The sequence below is a fragment of the Vipera ursinii genome (genome assembly GCF_947247035.1).
Source record: "Vipera ursinii genome assembly, chromosome: 1".
Classification (NCBI taxonomy): Eukaryota; Metazoa; Chordata; class Lepidosauria; order Squamata; family Viperidae; genus Vipera; species Vipera ursinii.
This window is the reverse complement of record NC_139512.1, coordinates 308,735,293-308,750,360: the sequence shown is the minus strand read 5'-3', so window position 1 is coordinate 308,750,360 and position 15,068 is coordinate 308,735,293. Positions and strand designations below refer to the sequence as shown.

Genomic DNA, 15,068 nt, shown 5'->3' with positions numbered 1-15,068 from the left:
TGAGAGGGTCTAAATAAAGGCAAAGCATTTTTTCCTCTCTTGCAGCTCTTGTGGTTAATACCAGCTTCAGAGCTAAAATTTAAGCGTGTAACTTTCAAGTTTCAAGTACAACAGATTAATAAATGGCCCAATTGGCATTTTGAGGTTCCATCAGGCTGAAATAATTGTTGCCTGTGCTGGTGTTTAGCAGTTAAAAGAGACCATGGAAATCAACCGTTTGATTCTCAATTTCATACTGTGCCATACAATCAATTCTTTTTAGTCAGACTGTCTCTAGATTTACTTCTGAGCCATAGTAAAATGAGGAAGCTTTCATTAATCTTTCAGATGCTTCATATTAATGACAAGGCTCTTGCATGAACAATGTAACAGCAATTAAAAAGCCCATTAATCTGCATTACAGCTATTAAAGATGCATGTCATTAAAGGGTATGGAGTTTGATTCATTTTAGCACCCCCCCAAAAAATGGAGCAATTATGGTCTGGCAATGCACTTTGTCATCAAATTAGGTTGGGGTTTTCTAGCAAATGGTTTTGCAGCATTTAGCTCCTTTCCTATTTTATTATTCATGACTGAAATGTGGAAGTCAAGACCTTTGAAATTACTTTACCTTCTTGTGGAGTGGAGATGTTCAAGGGATGTGAGTTCTCTGTACAGCCTGCCAAAGTGCAAGCCATTAGGGTTACAGCATAGTTTGCAAAGGGACGCAAACCTGTCAGCAGACCTGCAACAGAAGGAATCCATGCTGAGTGTACAATGGGCAAAGATAGCATGCAGATATATCTTAAGATAATTTAACCCAACAGTGAGTCTAATTCCACATTGTCTGTTTATAACAGAGAGAAATGCATTGAGCCTCAGCTAAGAAATTTTGCTATCCTCTTGAGGTTTCAGCGGGGTTTTATCTAAGCAGGATGCCTCAATTTCACTTTCATCCTATAGAAAATACATTGTTATTCAGATGCAGGTTGTAATAACTGTTTTCAGTGTTATGCCTATCCAGCCTAGTGCAACCCTGTACTTTAGACAGGATTTTAAAGAGGTTTGCAGTGAGTTACTGTATTAATTTTTGATGTTGTTCTTTATTATTTTGGATTGAGTCTCCAAATAAGCGCACAGCAAATAAAGATACTACTGCTACTACTATTATTATTATTCAGCTGTTTGAAAACTATGAGGAAATAAGTCTGAACATGTGGGATAAAACTAGATTGTGCCCAGTGCTTTATCCTCAATGTCCCTTTATTAATTAGCCCATGCATTGTAAGTACAAATGGTGCCTTGCTATCTGTATCTTGTACTTCTCTAAAACACATAGCATCTTGTCACTTGATAACATATTAATTGTGTGATTGCAATTAACATGCACATTTTTCTAAATATCAGCCACAGGAAAAATATGAACAAGCTTTTTTTTAACTAGAAGCACAAAGCTTCATTTAATATTTATTTTTTTAAAGCATGTTTGCTCTGCTCTTTGCTAAACTTGCAAATTTTCAGAAGCATGATAATCTCTGCCTTTAGGTTTGCAAGGTAAAGGCAAAAAAAAAGTTGAAAATAAAAGAAATTCCTAAGTTTGCAGTTCTTAAAATTATATGGCTCATTATAAACAGGTAAGATTGAAGTATTCAGGTAGCCTGGTGGCACCAGGACTTGCAAACAAGTGTACTTAACTGCATCTGACTGCAAACACTTTTTAACCTGATTCTGAGCTGAAAAATACGTAGCTCCCTGTTGTGGCATACAGGTAGTCCCTGACTTTCAACCAATCACTTGGTGATTATTTGAAATTATGATGGATGACTGAAAAATACTTATGATCCAGTTTTGAAGTTTCAATGGCTATCCCCCCCCCCTCCTCCCAGGTCTGCAGTTTTGGCAACTGGCAATCACCCACATTTACGGCTGTTTGCAGCATCCTGCAGTCACACAACCACAACACTTCTGGTTTTCAGCAAAAATGCCATGCTGACCAATGGATTTGCTTAATGACAATGGTGATTCAGCACTTAGGAACTGTGTTGGCACAATGGTTGACTCTGCCATCCATCCTTCTGAGGTTGGAATGAGGACCCAAATTGTTGGGGGCAATATGCTGGTGTTGTAAACCACCCAAAGGATGCTATAAAGCTCTATGGAGTGATATATAAATGCTATTGCTATTGCTTAACAACCACTGAAAAATGTCATAAAATCAGGCAGGTCATATGAGTGAGTCACTTTATGACCATTACCATGGCTCCATTATGGTTGTAGGTTGACAACTACCTGTAATTCTTTTTCCCAAATCAAGGCTTGTACCTGAAGATTTCATTCATATTTTCAATACATTTTTCTAACCAACATTATCAAATGAACGAATACATATTTTTTGTGCAATTTTTGAATCAAGAAATATTTTGGGGGTTAACTTGTGATGCAAATCATACCATCTCACTTGAAAAGAAACAACAATAGATTCTCTAAAATTTCTGGTGGTATTTCCTGATTTGTATTTAACTATTGTCAGAAATGTCCAGAGGAATTAAGGCTGCTACACTGCTGTCATCCATCCTTGTATCAGGCCAGAATAAATTTAAATAACCAATACAGTACAAAAATTTTTAAGCTAAGAGAGGCTACCACAAAATGTTACACAAAATGAGTAATTATAGATTGGAAGTTGGTTGATCAAATACATAAACCATAATGGTAGATTTATGTAGCATAGGATGGCACTGTTTATTTAAGATGACAATGAATACACTTTCCATCAAGGGATATTCACTACTTTTAACTTCCAAATATTCCCTTCTGCAGTTCTTATGGTCAATATAAAAGCTGATAGGTTTCAGACTTCCAAATAATGTGTCCATATTTTCAGACTGCACATACTGAAAAATAATTCTTTACAATTTAATTAAATGGCCATACAGTACTTGTAATTGAATGCAATTGTAAGATACTCTATTGTATCACAGAATGTAAAAATAGTTGGGTCACTGTGATTTTTGTTTAATGGTTCTATAGCGTGCCTATTTGGATTCTGGGGGAAAAGCCAACACAGCTTTCAGATTTTCAGCTGAACAGAACTGAGCAGATTTGATGGTAGCAAAATACTGAGTTGTCTTCACCATTATCAACTATGAAAATGTAAAATGGGACTTTGCAATTGGTTTACTGTCACCTGAACTCTAAAAATTGACTTCACAATTTCACTGCTATCAATTATTCAAAATATCAAGTCACTGATACAATTTATCTACATTACAAATCATTCTTTTGTTCCATGTGAAACTATATTTATAACAAAACCAGCAGGTATATCTACTTCCAAGGAATGAGATATCATTCTAGATAGAGGTTCTGCTGCAACAAAATTGCAAAAATATTTCAGTGGTTAAAAATTGGAGATTCTCCCCACACATGCACACAAAATCCCTTTTCTGCAACCTTCAAAAGCCCCTTCTAATCAAAATGGACCAAATTAATTAGTGTGGTTTCTTCATACTTTTATGAAACAACAGAAACAAAAATGATTTTTAAAAATGTCATCTTTTTAAAAAAAATAGAATTCTTCTTCCCCTCAAAACAAAATAGGGAGAACAGAAAATCCTGTTTTGAGGCTTTACCCTTGCTTGTGATATACAGAAAATCTGCACACGTGGGATCACATGCTCTCACACATATGAGAGGGTTTAATAGTATGCAGTGGATCCTCTGGCCATACAAGACTTATACATCCTATTCGGATCTGATAGGAACCTTTACATATCAAATCAATAAGAAGAAACTAAGAATTGAACAAATTAAAATTTGAGTTTTGTTTTATACTCTAATAATTGTGTAATTTATTTCCCTGAAAAATAGACTTATTATTTTAGAAGCTACCACCAAACAATACAATAGTCTTTCTCTTTCCTTTCCTTTCCTTCCTTCCTTCCTTCCTTCCTTCCTTCCTTCCTTCCTTCCTTCCTTCCTTCCTTCCTTCCTTCCTTCCTTCCTTCCCACCCTCCCTCCCTCCCTCCCTCCCTCCCTCCCTCCCTCCCGTCCTTCTTCTTAGATAAAGTCTCAAGGTTTATGTAATGTATTGGGCTTTGTCTTGCTCAGGGAATATCACATGGGTTAATTGCTGGAAGGTTGTTCAAGCAGGGAAGCTGGCTAATGGCTCCAAGCTCCTCAGAAAACCCGTCTCCAGTGCCACCATTGGCTGCCTCTAGGGCAGCAATAGGTTGTTTTAAACCTATTGGCTGCCGCCTAGAGGCCAGGGTATAAATTGCTGCATTCACAGCCCTGTTTCTCAGTTCAGTTCCTGCAACCAATAAATGAGGATGGGATCCTGCTCCTCCAACTGAGCTGAAGAGTCACTAGGGGAGAGGCTGAACACGCCTCGTGGGAAAAGCAATTCTCCCCCTACGGTCGGCCTAGCACAGCCACACTAGTGACCATGCGCCCAGAGGCAGAGTCCCTGGGCAAAGAAGGAGTAGGACATGAAGACAACGAGCCCCAGCCACGAAGACCAACAGAATGGCCAAGGTCAGAAAGCTGGAAGAATTCGACATAGCTCACCTGGAAAGATGGTCTTTGTACTTATCCAGAGTCAGGAATTATTTACATGCGAATCAAATCGCCGAGGACAGCCTGAAGGCCGCTACGCTCCTGTGTGTGTGAGGCCCAGCCATGTTCAACATCACGGAGAACTTGTTCACGCCAACGCCATTGAAGTCTGTAACATTCGCGGACTTGAAGAAGAAGCTCGGAGATTACTTTCAACCCAAGCTGTCGGTAATCACTTGGCACCATGCATTTGAACAGAGAGTTCAGCATCAAGTGAAACAGCATCCGAATTCATAGCAGCCTTGAGGCAGGCTGCACACCTGTGCCAATTCTCTGATGTTGAGGAGAGACTACGAGACCGGCTGGTCTGCGGTCTCCGGAATCAACAGTTACAGCAAAAACTCTGCGTCAAAGAGACTCTGTCATTCCCAGACATGCTGAAAGAAATCATGGCGGATGAAGCTGCCAGCGGGGCTGTACGAGACATGCAGCCTGCCAAAACAGCACAGCACGAGGAAGCTGTCCACCACGAGGACGCTGAACACACAGAAGGCCCCGAAGATGACACAGAGGTCGACAAGCTACAAAGACACAGCAACCAACAGTGTCGCAGTGACAGACAAGGGGCGACTTAGAAGGCAGATCCCTTCCTTAGGTGCCCAGGGTGTGGCGGCCGCCACCAATGTTTGGACTGTAGGTTCCGGACAGCCACGTGCTGGGCCTGTGGAAAGGCTGGCCACATCATGTCTGTTTGCAGAGGTCGCCAGAGGGACCGGCCATCAAATTGCCAGTTGGACATTCTGACCAGGAGAGGTACCGGGGCACCGGGACAGTATAGTGTGGGCTTTTGCTCCAGCCACAGAAGCATTTGCCATACAGGAGCTCGCCGCCCTATTAAGCTGAAGTTTAGACTTCAGGTGGAGTTGCAAGGGGTCCCCTGCAAGATGAAGCTGGACACGGGCTCCGCAGTATCTATCATTTCACTTGAGACATTTAATTTCATCTGCAATCGCAGTAAGAGATAGGCCAAGCTGAGGCCTTCTGACGTTATACTAACTGATTTCCAGAATGCCAGAGTTGCAGTCAAGGGTGAGGCCACACTAGCCGTTAAATTTAAGGGGTTTTCTGGGCACATGGATGTTGTCATAGTAGGGGATCAGCAAACGAGCCTGATCGGGTTTGATTGGTTTGATGCACTAGGCATCCAACTTACTGGAATTAACCGGACGCAAGTTGCGAGTCTAGCGACAGTATGTGAGGAATTCGCAGATGTGTTTGATTCAACTCTGGGGACTTACACGGGCCCGCCAATAACATTTAAACTAGACCCTACTGTAGTGCCAGTCAGGATTAAACCTCGTAGGGTGCCATTTGCTCTCAAGCACAAGATAGATGCTGAGTTAGATAAACTTGTTGAACAGGGTGTACTGCAGCCAGTAGATGGGAGTGAATGGGAGACCCCAATTGTAATGCCACTAAAAGCCAATGGCGAGGTCAGAATCTGTGCCAATTACAAATGCACAATTAACCGTGCATTCAAACAGCATGCATATCCGGTGCCAGTAGTAAGCCACATCCTGGCATCTTTGCAAGGCGGTACAATTTTTGCAAAATTAGACTTGGCTCAGGCCTACCAACAGCTTCCTGTTGATGACGCCACAGCTGTGGCACAGAAAATTGTAACCCACATGGGGGTGTTTAAAGTAAAGCGCCTGCAATTCGGGGTCAGTGTAGCCCCCAACATTTTTAAGGGCATTATGGAATGGACGCTAAAGGGCATTCCAGGGGTCTGCCCCTATTTTGATGACGTGCTCATCGCTGGTGAATCCACTGAGGTGCTAGCAATGAGGCTCACAGCCATCCTTCAAAGGCTGTGCGAAGCAGGCCTCAAGCTTAAAAAGAATAAGTGTTGGAGTCCCTTCAACTGATTTCTTGGGTTTCCATATAGATGCTGATGGTATACACCCTACTGAGTCTAAAGTAAAAACCATTCAGATGGCACCCAGCCCCAAAATGAAGGGAGAGCTTCAGGCATTCCTAGGCCTCCTAAATTTTTACCACGTGTTCCTTCCTAACAAGGCCACAGTGGCAGAGGCATTACACTGGCTCTTGGACAAAAATGTTGTATGGAAGTGTTCACGAAAGAAGCTTTCAGGAATTGAAGGCTCTTCTGTCCGTCAGTTCCATGATCACTTACTTTAAGGAATCGATGCTGGTATGCCTTGCATGTGATGTGTCCCCATACGGGTTGGGGGCTGTCCTGAGTCACTTAGAGAGCGATGGAACTCAAGTTCCAATTGCTTTTTATTTGAGGACACTGTCCTCCACTGAGCGTAATTACGTTCAAATCAACAAAGAGGCACTGGCCATAGTAGCTGGAGTAAAAAAATTCCACGACTACTTATACGGCAGGGACTTCACGGTCTTTACAGACCATAAACCGCTATGGGGTTATTCACTACAGACAGACAGACACCCCACATCTTATCCCCTAGGATGCTAAGATGGTCCATTTTTTTATCAGCTTACAGCTTTAAGCTAATTCACAATCCCGGCAAGGATATGGGCCATGCAGATGGCCTGAACAGGCTTCCACTGCCTCAAATCGAACCAGATCCGGCCCCAGCGGCCCGTGTTTTGTCCATTCAGGACTTGCCAGAGTTTCCCCTCCATGCGGGGGACATAGCTGCAGAAACGGCAGCAGATAAGATTCTAAGCAGAGTGCTCTCTTGGGTACACATGGGGTGGCTAGATAAAAGCCCAGGTCCTGAGTTTCAGAGCTAATTTACAAGGAGACATGAGCTCTCAGCTCATAAGGGTTGTGTTCTTTGGGGAAACAGGGTCATTGTTCCCACCTCATTAAGGGACACGGTATTGCAGTCGCTTCATGAAGGTCATCTGGGTATTGTTTGCATGAAAGCTTTGGCAAGAAGTTATTTATGGTGGCCAGGATTAGATAAAGTCATTGAGGCTCAAGTGCATGGGTGTTATACATGCCAGCAATCGAGGCCTGAAATGCCACACACTCCCGTCCAAAGGTGGGAGGAGACAAACACACCCTGGTTGAGGATTCACATAGACTTCCCTGGGCCCTTTCAGGGACAGCTCTTTCTTATAGTGGTCAATAGCCACTCTAAATGGCTAGAGGTTATACCAGTCGCAAACATGACTACTGCTAGGACCATCCAGGTGCTTAGGAAACTCTTTGCAATGCACGGGCTGCCGGATGTCGTAGTGTCCGATAACAGGGCCCAATTTACTGCGGCAGAATTTCAGGCTTTCCTGAGGGCAAACCTCATTAGGCATGCGACATTGGCTCCGTTTCACTTGTCTAGTAATGGTCAAGCCGAATGAATGGTACACACCATGAAAGAATAATTGAAATGTATAGTGACTGAGGACTGGCACCACAGACTGACTGACTTTTTGCTCTGCCAACATTTGACGCCATGCATGGCAATGGGGAAAAGCCCAGCAGAGCTGCGCTGGGGGAGGCGACTAATCACAAAACTGGACAGATTGCACCCTGACCAGGTGGCAGCTGAGGCCTCTCGTCCCAAACCCCTGAGGGGGCTGCAAGTGGGCAATGGGGTGTGGGCCAGGAACTATGGGCATGGGAACTTCTGGGTGCCAGGGAAAATCACCAAAAAGTCAGGCCCTCTCTCATACGAAGTGGGCCTAGAGGGCAGGCGAGTCATCCATCGCCATATCGATCAGCTTAGGAAGCGCTTTCCAGAACAGCCACAAAATGAGGACTTCATCACAGGTCCTATCCACGGACTGCAAACTGACAGTCAGGCCAATCAATCCATAGGCTCTGAGGTCTCAGGCAGTCACAGCAATGGGGAGGTGTCCATAGGGGAGCAAAGCCCAGGAGTGCAACATGGGGCCCTGATGGAGAAAGCCAACCAGAACACTATAGCCGCTGTGCTAACTCTGCGGATCAATTGGACTCTAGGGTGCACCGACCAGAGATGGCCAGCCAGAGAATTCCGAGTCAGCCAGACTCGCTTGAACTTATGGGCCCTGGTCTACCCAGCCCGGTGGGCAACCTGGTAGGCCAGGGAGTGCCTGGCTCTCCCAGGCGTTCCACAAGGGTTCGCAAGCCTCCTGCATATCTACAAGATTTTGTTCTGAAATAACTGAGCTATAATGTTGTTTGTATTATTAATGTGCTGCTAGCCAGGAGACTCTCTGTATTAGTCAGTATGGAAAAATGTGGACATTGTATATTACTGTTGTACCTTTGTAAAACTTGTATTGCTGTGATCATTCTCCTTTTGTTGTTATAATGTATGTACATTCTAGGGGGGAGGGGTGTAATGTATTGGGCTTTGTCTTGCTCAGGGAATATCACATGGGTTAATTGCTGGAAGGTTGCTCAAACAGGGAAGCTGGCCAACGGCTCCCAGCTCCTCAGACAACCCGTCTCCAGTGCCACCATTGGCTGCCTCTAGGGCAGCAATAGGTTGCTTTAAACCTATTGGCCGCTGCCTAGAGGCCAGGGTATAAATTGCTGCACTCGCAACCCTGTTTCTCAGTTCAGTTCCTGCAACCCAATAAACATTGATCTTTGCTGGACTCACTCGCCTCATCTCATCGATCACACAACGAACCCAGTATCTAACAGTTTATATTCCTAAACAGATATTAAATATTACTAATAATTGAATACAGTCTATTTCAATAAAATTGAAACCTTGCTTTGCATATCAAGTGGGCATCATTGCTGGGTGTGAGTTCAGTTTGCTGCACACTCTTCATTTTACATCCACATTTAACAAATGACATTATTCAGTTTCATGGGGTCATTGTGTCAAAATGTCTGTGTTATATTTTAAATTTACTTCCAAAGGTTTCTGTCATTGTGGAGAAAAAGAGGTACTTTCAATTGATTTACTATCCATAATCTACCATGTGGATTTTTTTAAAGACTACAACTTTTGGTATCATTTAATTAAAAAGAGAGTGAAAGAAATACCCTGCCTCTTGGTTTGTTGATGCAAACTGCATGTTCAGTAACTAAGAAAACAAAATCATGTATCTGTAATTGGCTGTTTAAACAAAGAGAAAAGAAAATTAGATAGCAGAAAAAAGCCCTTGAGGCTCTATTTTTTATGTTTATTCCTAGGTGAGAATTAGCATTTGATAAATTATGTCAATTATAATATTTGACAGATAATTGATTCAGAAGTCATACTTTTAGAAAAATATCACAGGTAATATTTTTATGTAGCATTTTCATATACGCTACTTTTAATCCAAAGGCCCAAAGAATTTTTCCACTTTTGATCATCTTAAAATTTATTCTATTATAATACAAATACTATGCAGAGTATAACTAAGTGTAACTCCATGCACATTTCTAGTGCGCTCCAACATGTGGGCTTTCCTGGGTAGGCTTAGCCAACATAGAATGGGCCACAGTATTCAGGGATACATCTCATTATTCACTCAGCTCTTATAACTGATGGACAATTATGCTTTATAGTAAAAAATTTATAGTGAGTTGTTTTTCTCAAAGATGTTATAACATCACTCTTAGAATATTTTCATAACAATGTATAATTAAGTGTGCTCCATTACAAATTAGCACGTGTGATACCTCAGTGATGATGATAGTGGGGGCTGCCTTTATGTGCAGGATAGGCAGGCGCTGAGTATAAATTTCAGTGACTGACTGGAGTGCTGAGCAAATGAGGAAGTAATGAGAGCAGAACAGCCAGTTCTTTAATTGAATTAAAAGCTGGGGTGACACAAATGCAGACACCTGTCCAATTACAGACAGGCCAAGGTGTTTACCATTGCTGTACAAGTGATTTGAAGATGACAGAAATCTTTCCGCCCACAGATTAACATAATGAAGGAGAACCGATTACAGCAGAAGCTAGCCAAACAGCTTGGTTGGCAGCTGAGGGAGGAAAAAAAGTAGCTTACTAAACTATAGAGAAGAAAAATTGCTCTTTTTTTTGGGGGGGGATACAGCAGTCCCCATAGTTTTTAAGTGGAAGTCCAGGAATCTACAGCATGTTCCACTGATTGCCCTTGTCATTGGAGAGGCACAGAGGGGAAGCAACAGAAGGTGCAACACAAAAGAGGTCCTGCAAAACTTTCCACACAGTCCATCTCATAATCATCCTGATTTTTTCCAGAACTAGAGAGATGTGCTTCTTTGATCATTTTCTGTTCACTTCCCTTAGGAATATTAAAAAATGATTTGAAAAAAGAATAGAATAGAATAGAATAGAATAGAATAGAATAGAATAGAATAGAATAGAATAGAATAGAATAGAATAGAATAGAATAGAATAGAATAGAATCTGGAAGGGACCTTGGAGGTCTTCTAGTCCAGCCCCCTGCTCAAGCCAGGAGAACCTATACTATCTCAGACAAATGACTGTCTAACCTCTTTTTAAAAATCTCCAGTGATGGAGCACCCATGATTTCTGGGGGCAAGCTATTCCACTGGTTAATTGTCCTCACTGTCAGGAAGTTTCTCCTTAATTCCAGGTTGCTTCTCTCTTTGGTCAGTTTCCAACCATTGTTTCTTGTCCTGCCCTCTGGTGCTTTGGTGAATAACGTGACCCCCTCTTCTTTGTGGCAGCACCTCAGATACTGGAACACTGCTATCATGTCTCCCCTATTTCTTCTTTTCTGTAGACTGGCCAAACCCAAGTCCTGTAGCCGTTCTTCATATGTTTTAGTCTCCAGGCCTTTGATCATCTTAGTTGCTCTTCTCTGAATTTTTCCCAAGGTCTCAACATCTTTTTTGTGATATGGCGGCCAAAATTGGCAGCAGTATTCCAGGTGTGGTTTTACTAGGGTTTTATAATGCGATAATACCTCGCGTGATCTTGATTCTATGCCTCTGTTTATACAACCCAAGATTGTATTAGCTTTTTTGGTTGCTGCTGCACACTGCTGGTTCACGCTTAAGTGATCGTCCAACGTCCCTCTCACAGTTACTGTTTTTAAGTCAGGTCTTGCCCAATCTGTACTTGTAGCTTTGATTTTTCCTGCCTAAGTGTAAAACTTTGCTAATGCTAAGAGTAACAAACAATTGCTAAAGATTGTTTTGAAATGCAATATTAAAATTACAATTACAATCTATATAGTTGTAAAATCAAAATAAATTAAAAGCATGTGAACATCTAAATATTACTCGTGAGTTAAACAGAATGATGACAATATGAACAATAACTTGTGATATCTACTTAATTCTGCAAAATTCTGCAAACACACACACACACACACACACACACACACACACACACACACACACTGGACCAGGCTAAGGAGATGGGACTATAAAAAGGGGTATATGATTCACTTATCTCAACAAATTGAAAAACACTATTTACAGAAAAAGTCATTCAGTTAAATAATTGGTCTGATTCAAAATGATCAAGTTAATTGTTTGCCCAGACTTCAGTAACAGTTGAGCCAACAAGAATAAGAGTTGGGGCTTCATGTAGACAACAAGGAAGATGACCTTGACAGAGATATATACAAGCTTGGTTGCCTAGACAAAAAAGTATGAAGCATTTTTTAAGTCGAGAACATCAAGATGACACTTGGAAGCAGCCCAGACAGATGCTCCTTAATTCACTGGAATGTAAGGAGGAGGAGGAGGAGGTATAGCACAATCAGACTTGCAAGATTTTGTTATTATAGTTGATCTCAATAAACTCAATCCAGAATTCTCATTAGAGGCACAAATGATCAGGCTCAAATTATCCTACTTCAGACACATTATTAAAGACCTAGTTCTCTAGAGAAGGCCACGATGCTTGGAGAATTGGCAGGAAAGAGAAGAGAGTACCCAAGCAAAATGGATGCACTTAGCTACAGTGGCAATGGATGCATCACTAGAAGACCTTAAATATCAGGTTAGAGGCAGATTCTCATGGAGAAAATCTTTCTAATATATGGGATTATTAAGATTTAACACTGACCTGATGGAACATAATCAAACAAACAAACAAAAAACTAACTAACTAACTAACTAACTAACTAACTAATTTTAGTCATCCTTGGAAACAATTGCAGAAATCATCATGCATTTCATGATTGTAAGGAAAATTGACAGGAAGGGCCTGCGAAATATCCCTTAGGTATTTGCAGGAGCAACAGGCATAGTTGGGCTTGAATAAGAAATTCACCATCACTCTCACAATATTTATGAAAACTAACGTCTAGTGACACGATAATCATCTGGTTTATCATGGGAAATCATACTGTAGAATGGAAAGCTGAAGCACAATATGGGTAACATTCTATTTTTGATCCAGTTTGACAGTTTGTGCATCAACCTGGTACTTTTCAAAAGAGACATATACAGACATTTGGACTTTGTGTGCATATTTTTACAAAAAGCACAATGTATGTGCAAACTTTGAGCCCAAAACTGCACGGCAGAATTTGGAGAAATGCACTTTTCTGGTGATACTTGCTTAAATTATACCTGGGAATGTGAATTAAGCCCATTCGTTTAAAAATGAACACCAAATTAAATTCTTCCTCACACGTGTTTAGAAAACAAGTCTAATGCTTCCAAAGGAATAGTATATTTAGACCATAAATCATGAACAATACAATGGAAAATGAAAAGATGTCACTTGACTTCAGTTCCTCTTTTCTCATCCTTTGACAGATGGATAGGGATAGGATAAACATAAAGAGTCTGGAGAGTTAAAGTTTTCTACCTCCACTATATCAGGTACAACAAAATCAGTACATTCAATAAAATTAAACACCCAAAGATCATCCATTATAAATTAAATAGCTTCTTTTGATGTGTTCCAAAACCATGCAAATGTGACATTTAGATAGTTGATTAATCTATTTGCTAAATGCAGATAGCTGAAACGTATTGTTGCTTCTCCTTTCATTACCCTACCATACTGTGGTAAGTGAATCACACTTTGTCAGTGTTAAGCGTTAATGCAAAATGCATTAGCGCTTAGTGGTGAGATCTCCAGATCAGCTGGTGCCAAAGAGCTTAATAGAGATGCCAACACTCCTGCATTACATGGGATCCTAACACTTTGAAAACATCAATAATGCTTACTTTATGCTTATTGAATGCACTTTCAGAGTGCTCCTTTCCATCACTAGAAGATTAGAGGCAAGTTCTAGGGTGCCACTCTTGACCCTGTTCTGACACTGTATCTTCTGCTGCATTAACATTAGATTATCTGGTAGCTCAAAAGCTATGGCCAGAGAAATTCAGTGCTCCTTTTATGCTGAAACTGACTTTATGTTTGTCTGACTGTGACAACAAAATTTTAGGGCTGTTTATGATAGAATCAGTAAAAAATCAAAATGTTGTTAGACGTTTAAGATATGCCAACTGGAACTTTAAAGATGATGGATTTGTGTGTATTGTATGTGTGTGTGCCTGCGTCCATGCAGGTGTACTTTCAAGTCAGTTTTACCTTCTGGCAAATGCTAAGATAAGTCTCTGCAGTTTTTTGGGCAAGCTTTTGAAAGTGCTTTGTCATTGCCTTCTTCCTAAGTGTGAGGGATAGTGATTGGCCCAAGATCACCCAGTTGTCTTTGTCCTTAAGACTGTACTGGAACTTATAGTCTCCCAGTTTCTAGACTTGTGCCTTAACCACTGCACCAAACTGGTTCTCTGACTGATTGGTATTCATAAACATAAAGAGTCAAGAGACTTAAATTCTTCTAGAATGTTTGGCTCTTATTTAAAACATTTCTAGAACTCATAGATTAGGAGGTTACTGTTCAGACCAAGAGGAGGAGGAGGAGGAGGAGGAGGAGGAGGAGGAGGAAGAGGAGGAGGAGGAGGGGGGAAGAGATGATGATGATGAAGATATTGAGCAGACAAAATGGAGCCAAATAAAAACTTTGATACTTGTTAACAGGGTTATGAAGTGTTTCAGATTCGAAGGCAAAACAGTGTTTTTGAACTCAGGATACACAGGGGATATATCTGTTTGCAGCTCCTTAAATCAAATTAATTTATCTCTCCAATTGAGCTGCAATTGTAGATGAGAATTGCCCCCACTCCATGTAAAAATGCAGGTAATCTAGCAGTGAACATCTAAGAAAGATAGCTTGCAATTATTAATTAAGTGGTTTATTGGAAACCCGATCTGCCCAATAAAGCTGTCTATTATAGTACTCCCTTGCTGAAAAACTGAGATTGGAGGATACTGAGATAGGAAGCAAAAACAAACCCCTGCACCGAATATTTGTAGCATTGGAGACCCTCATAGTAAATTCATTCTATGGATCCATAGATCTCCTGCGTTCCTCCTTAGAGGTGTCCTTTAACTCCATCAAAAGGATCAATGTGTACTCTGGGAAGCCTGAACTGACTGATCCTCAAGCTGTTATTCGGATAATTACAATTCTGTAACTGGTTAGGGTTGCAGAGTACATAAGGTTGTGTCTTTTGTAAATATTGAAATCAAAGATTATTTCCTGACATTTTCTGACTTTACACATTTGAGAAAATGTTATAGGAAATCTCTTCTCAGTGAATGTATCAAGACTGTCACATTTT

General features: G+C 41.1%; 1 protein-coding gene across 1 annotated transcript in view; it reads right to left on the bottom strand.

The window, feature by feature from the left end:
* The window catches only part of USH2A (usherin), a gene marked incomplete at both ends in the record, with an annotated part of 509,528 nt that overhangs the window by 305,054 nt on the left and 189,406 nt on the right, over window positions 1–15,068 (bottom strand). The window contains one exon of the mRNA XM_083377756.1: window positions 612–725. Coding sequence (XP_083233882.1) covers window positions 612–725 — 114 coding nt within the window. The remainder of the gene's footprint in view (window positions 1–611; window positions 726–15,068) is intronic.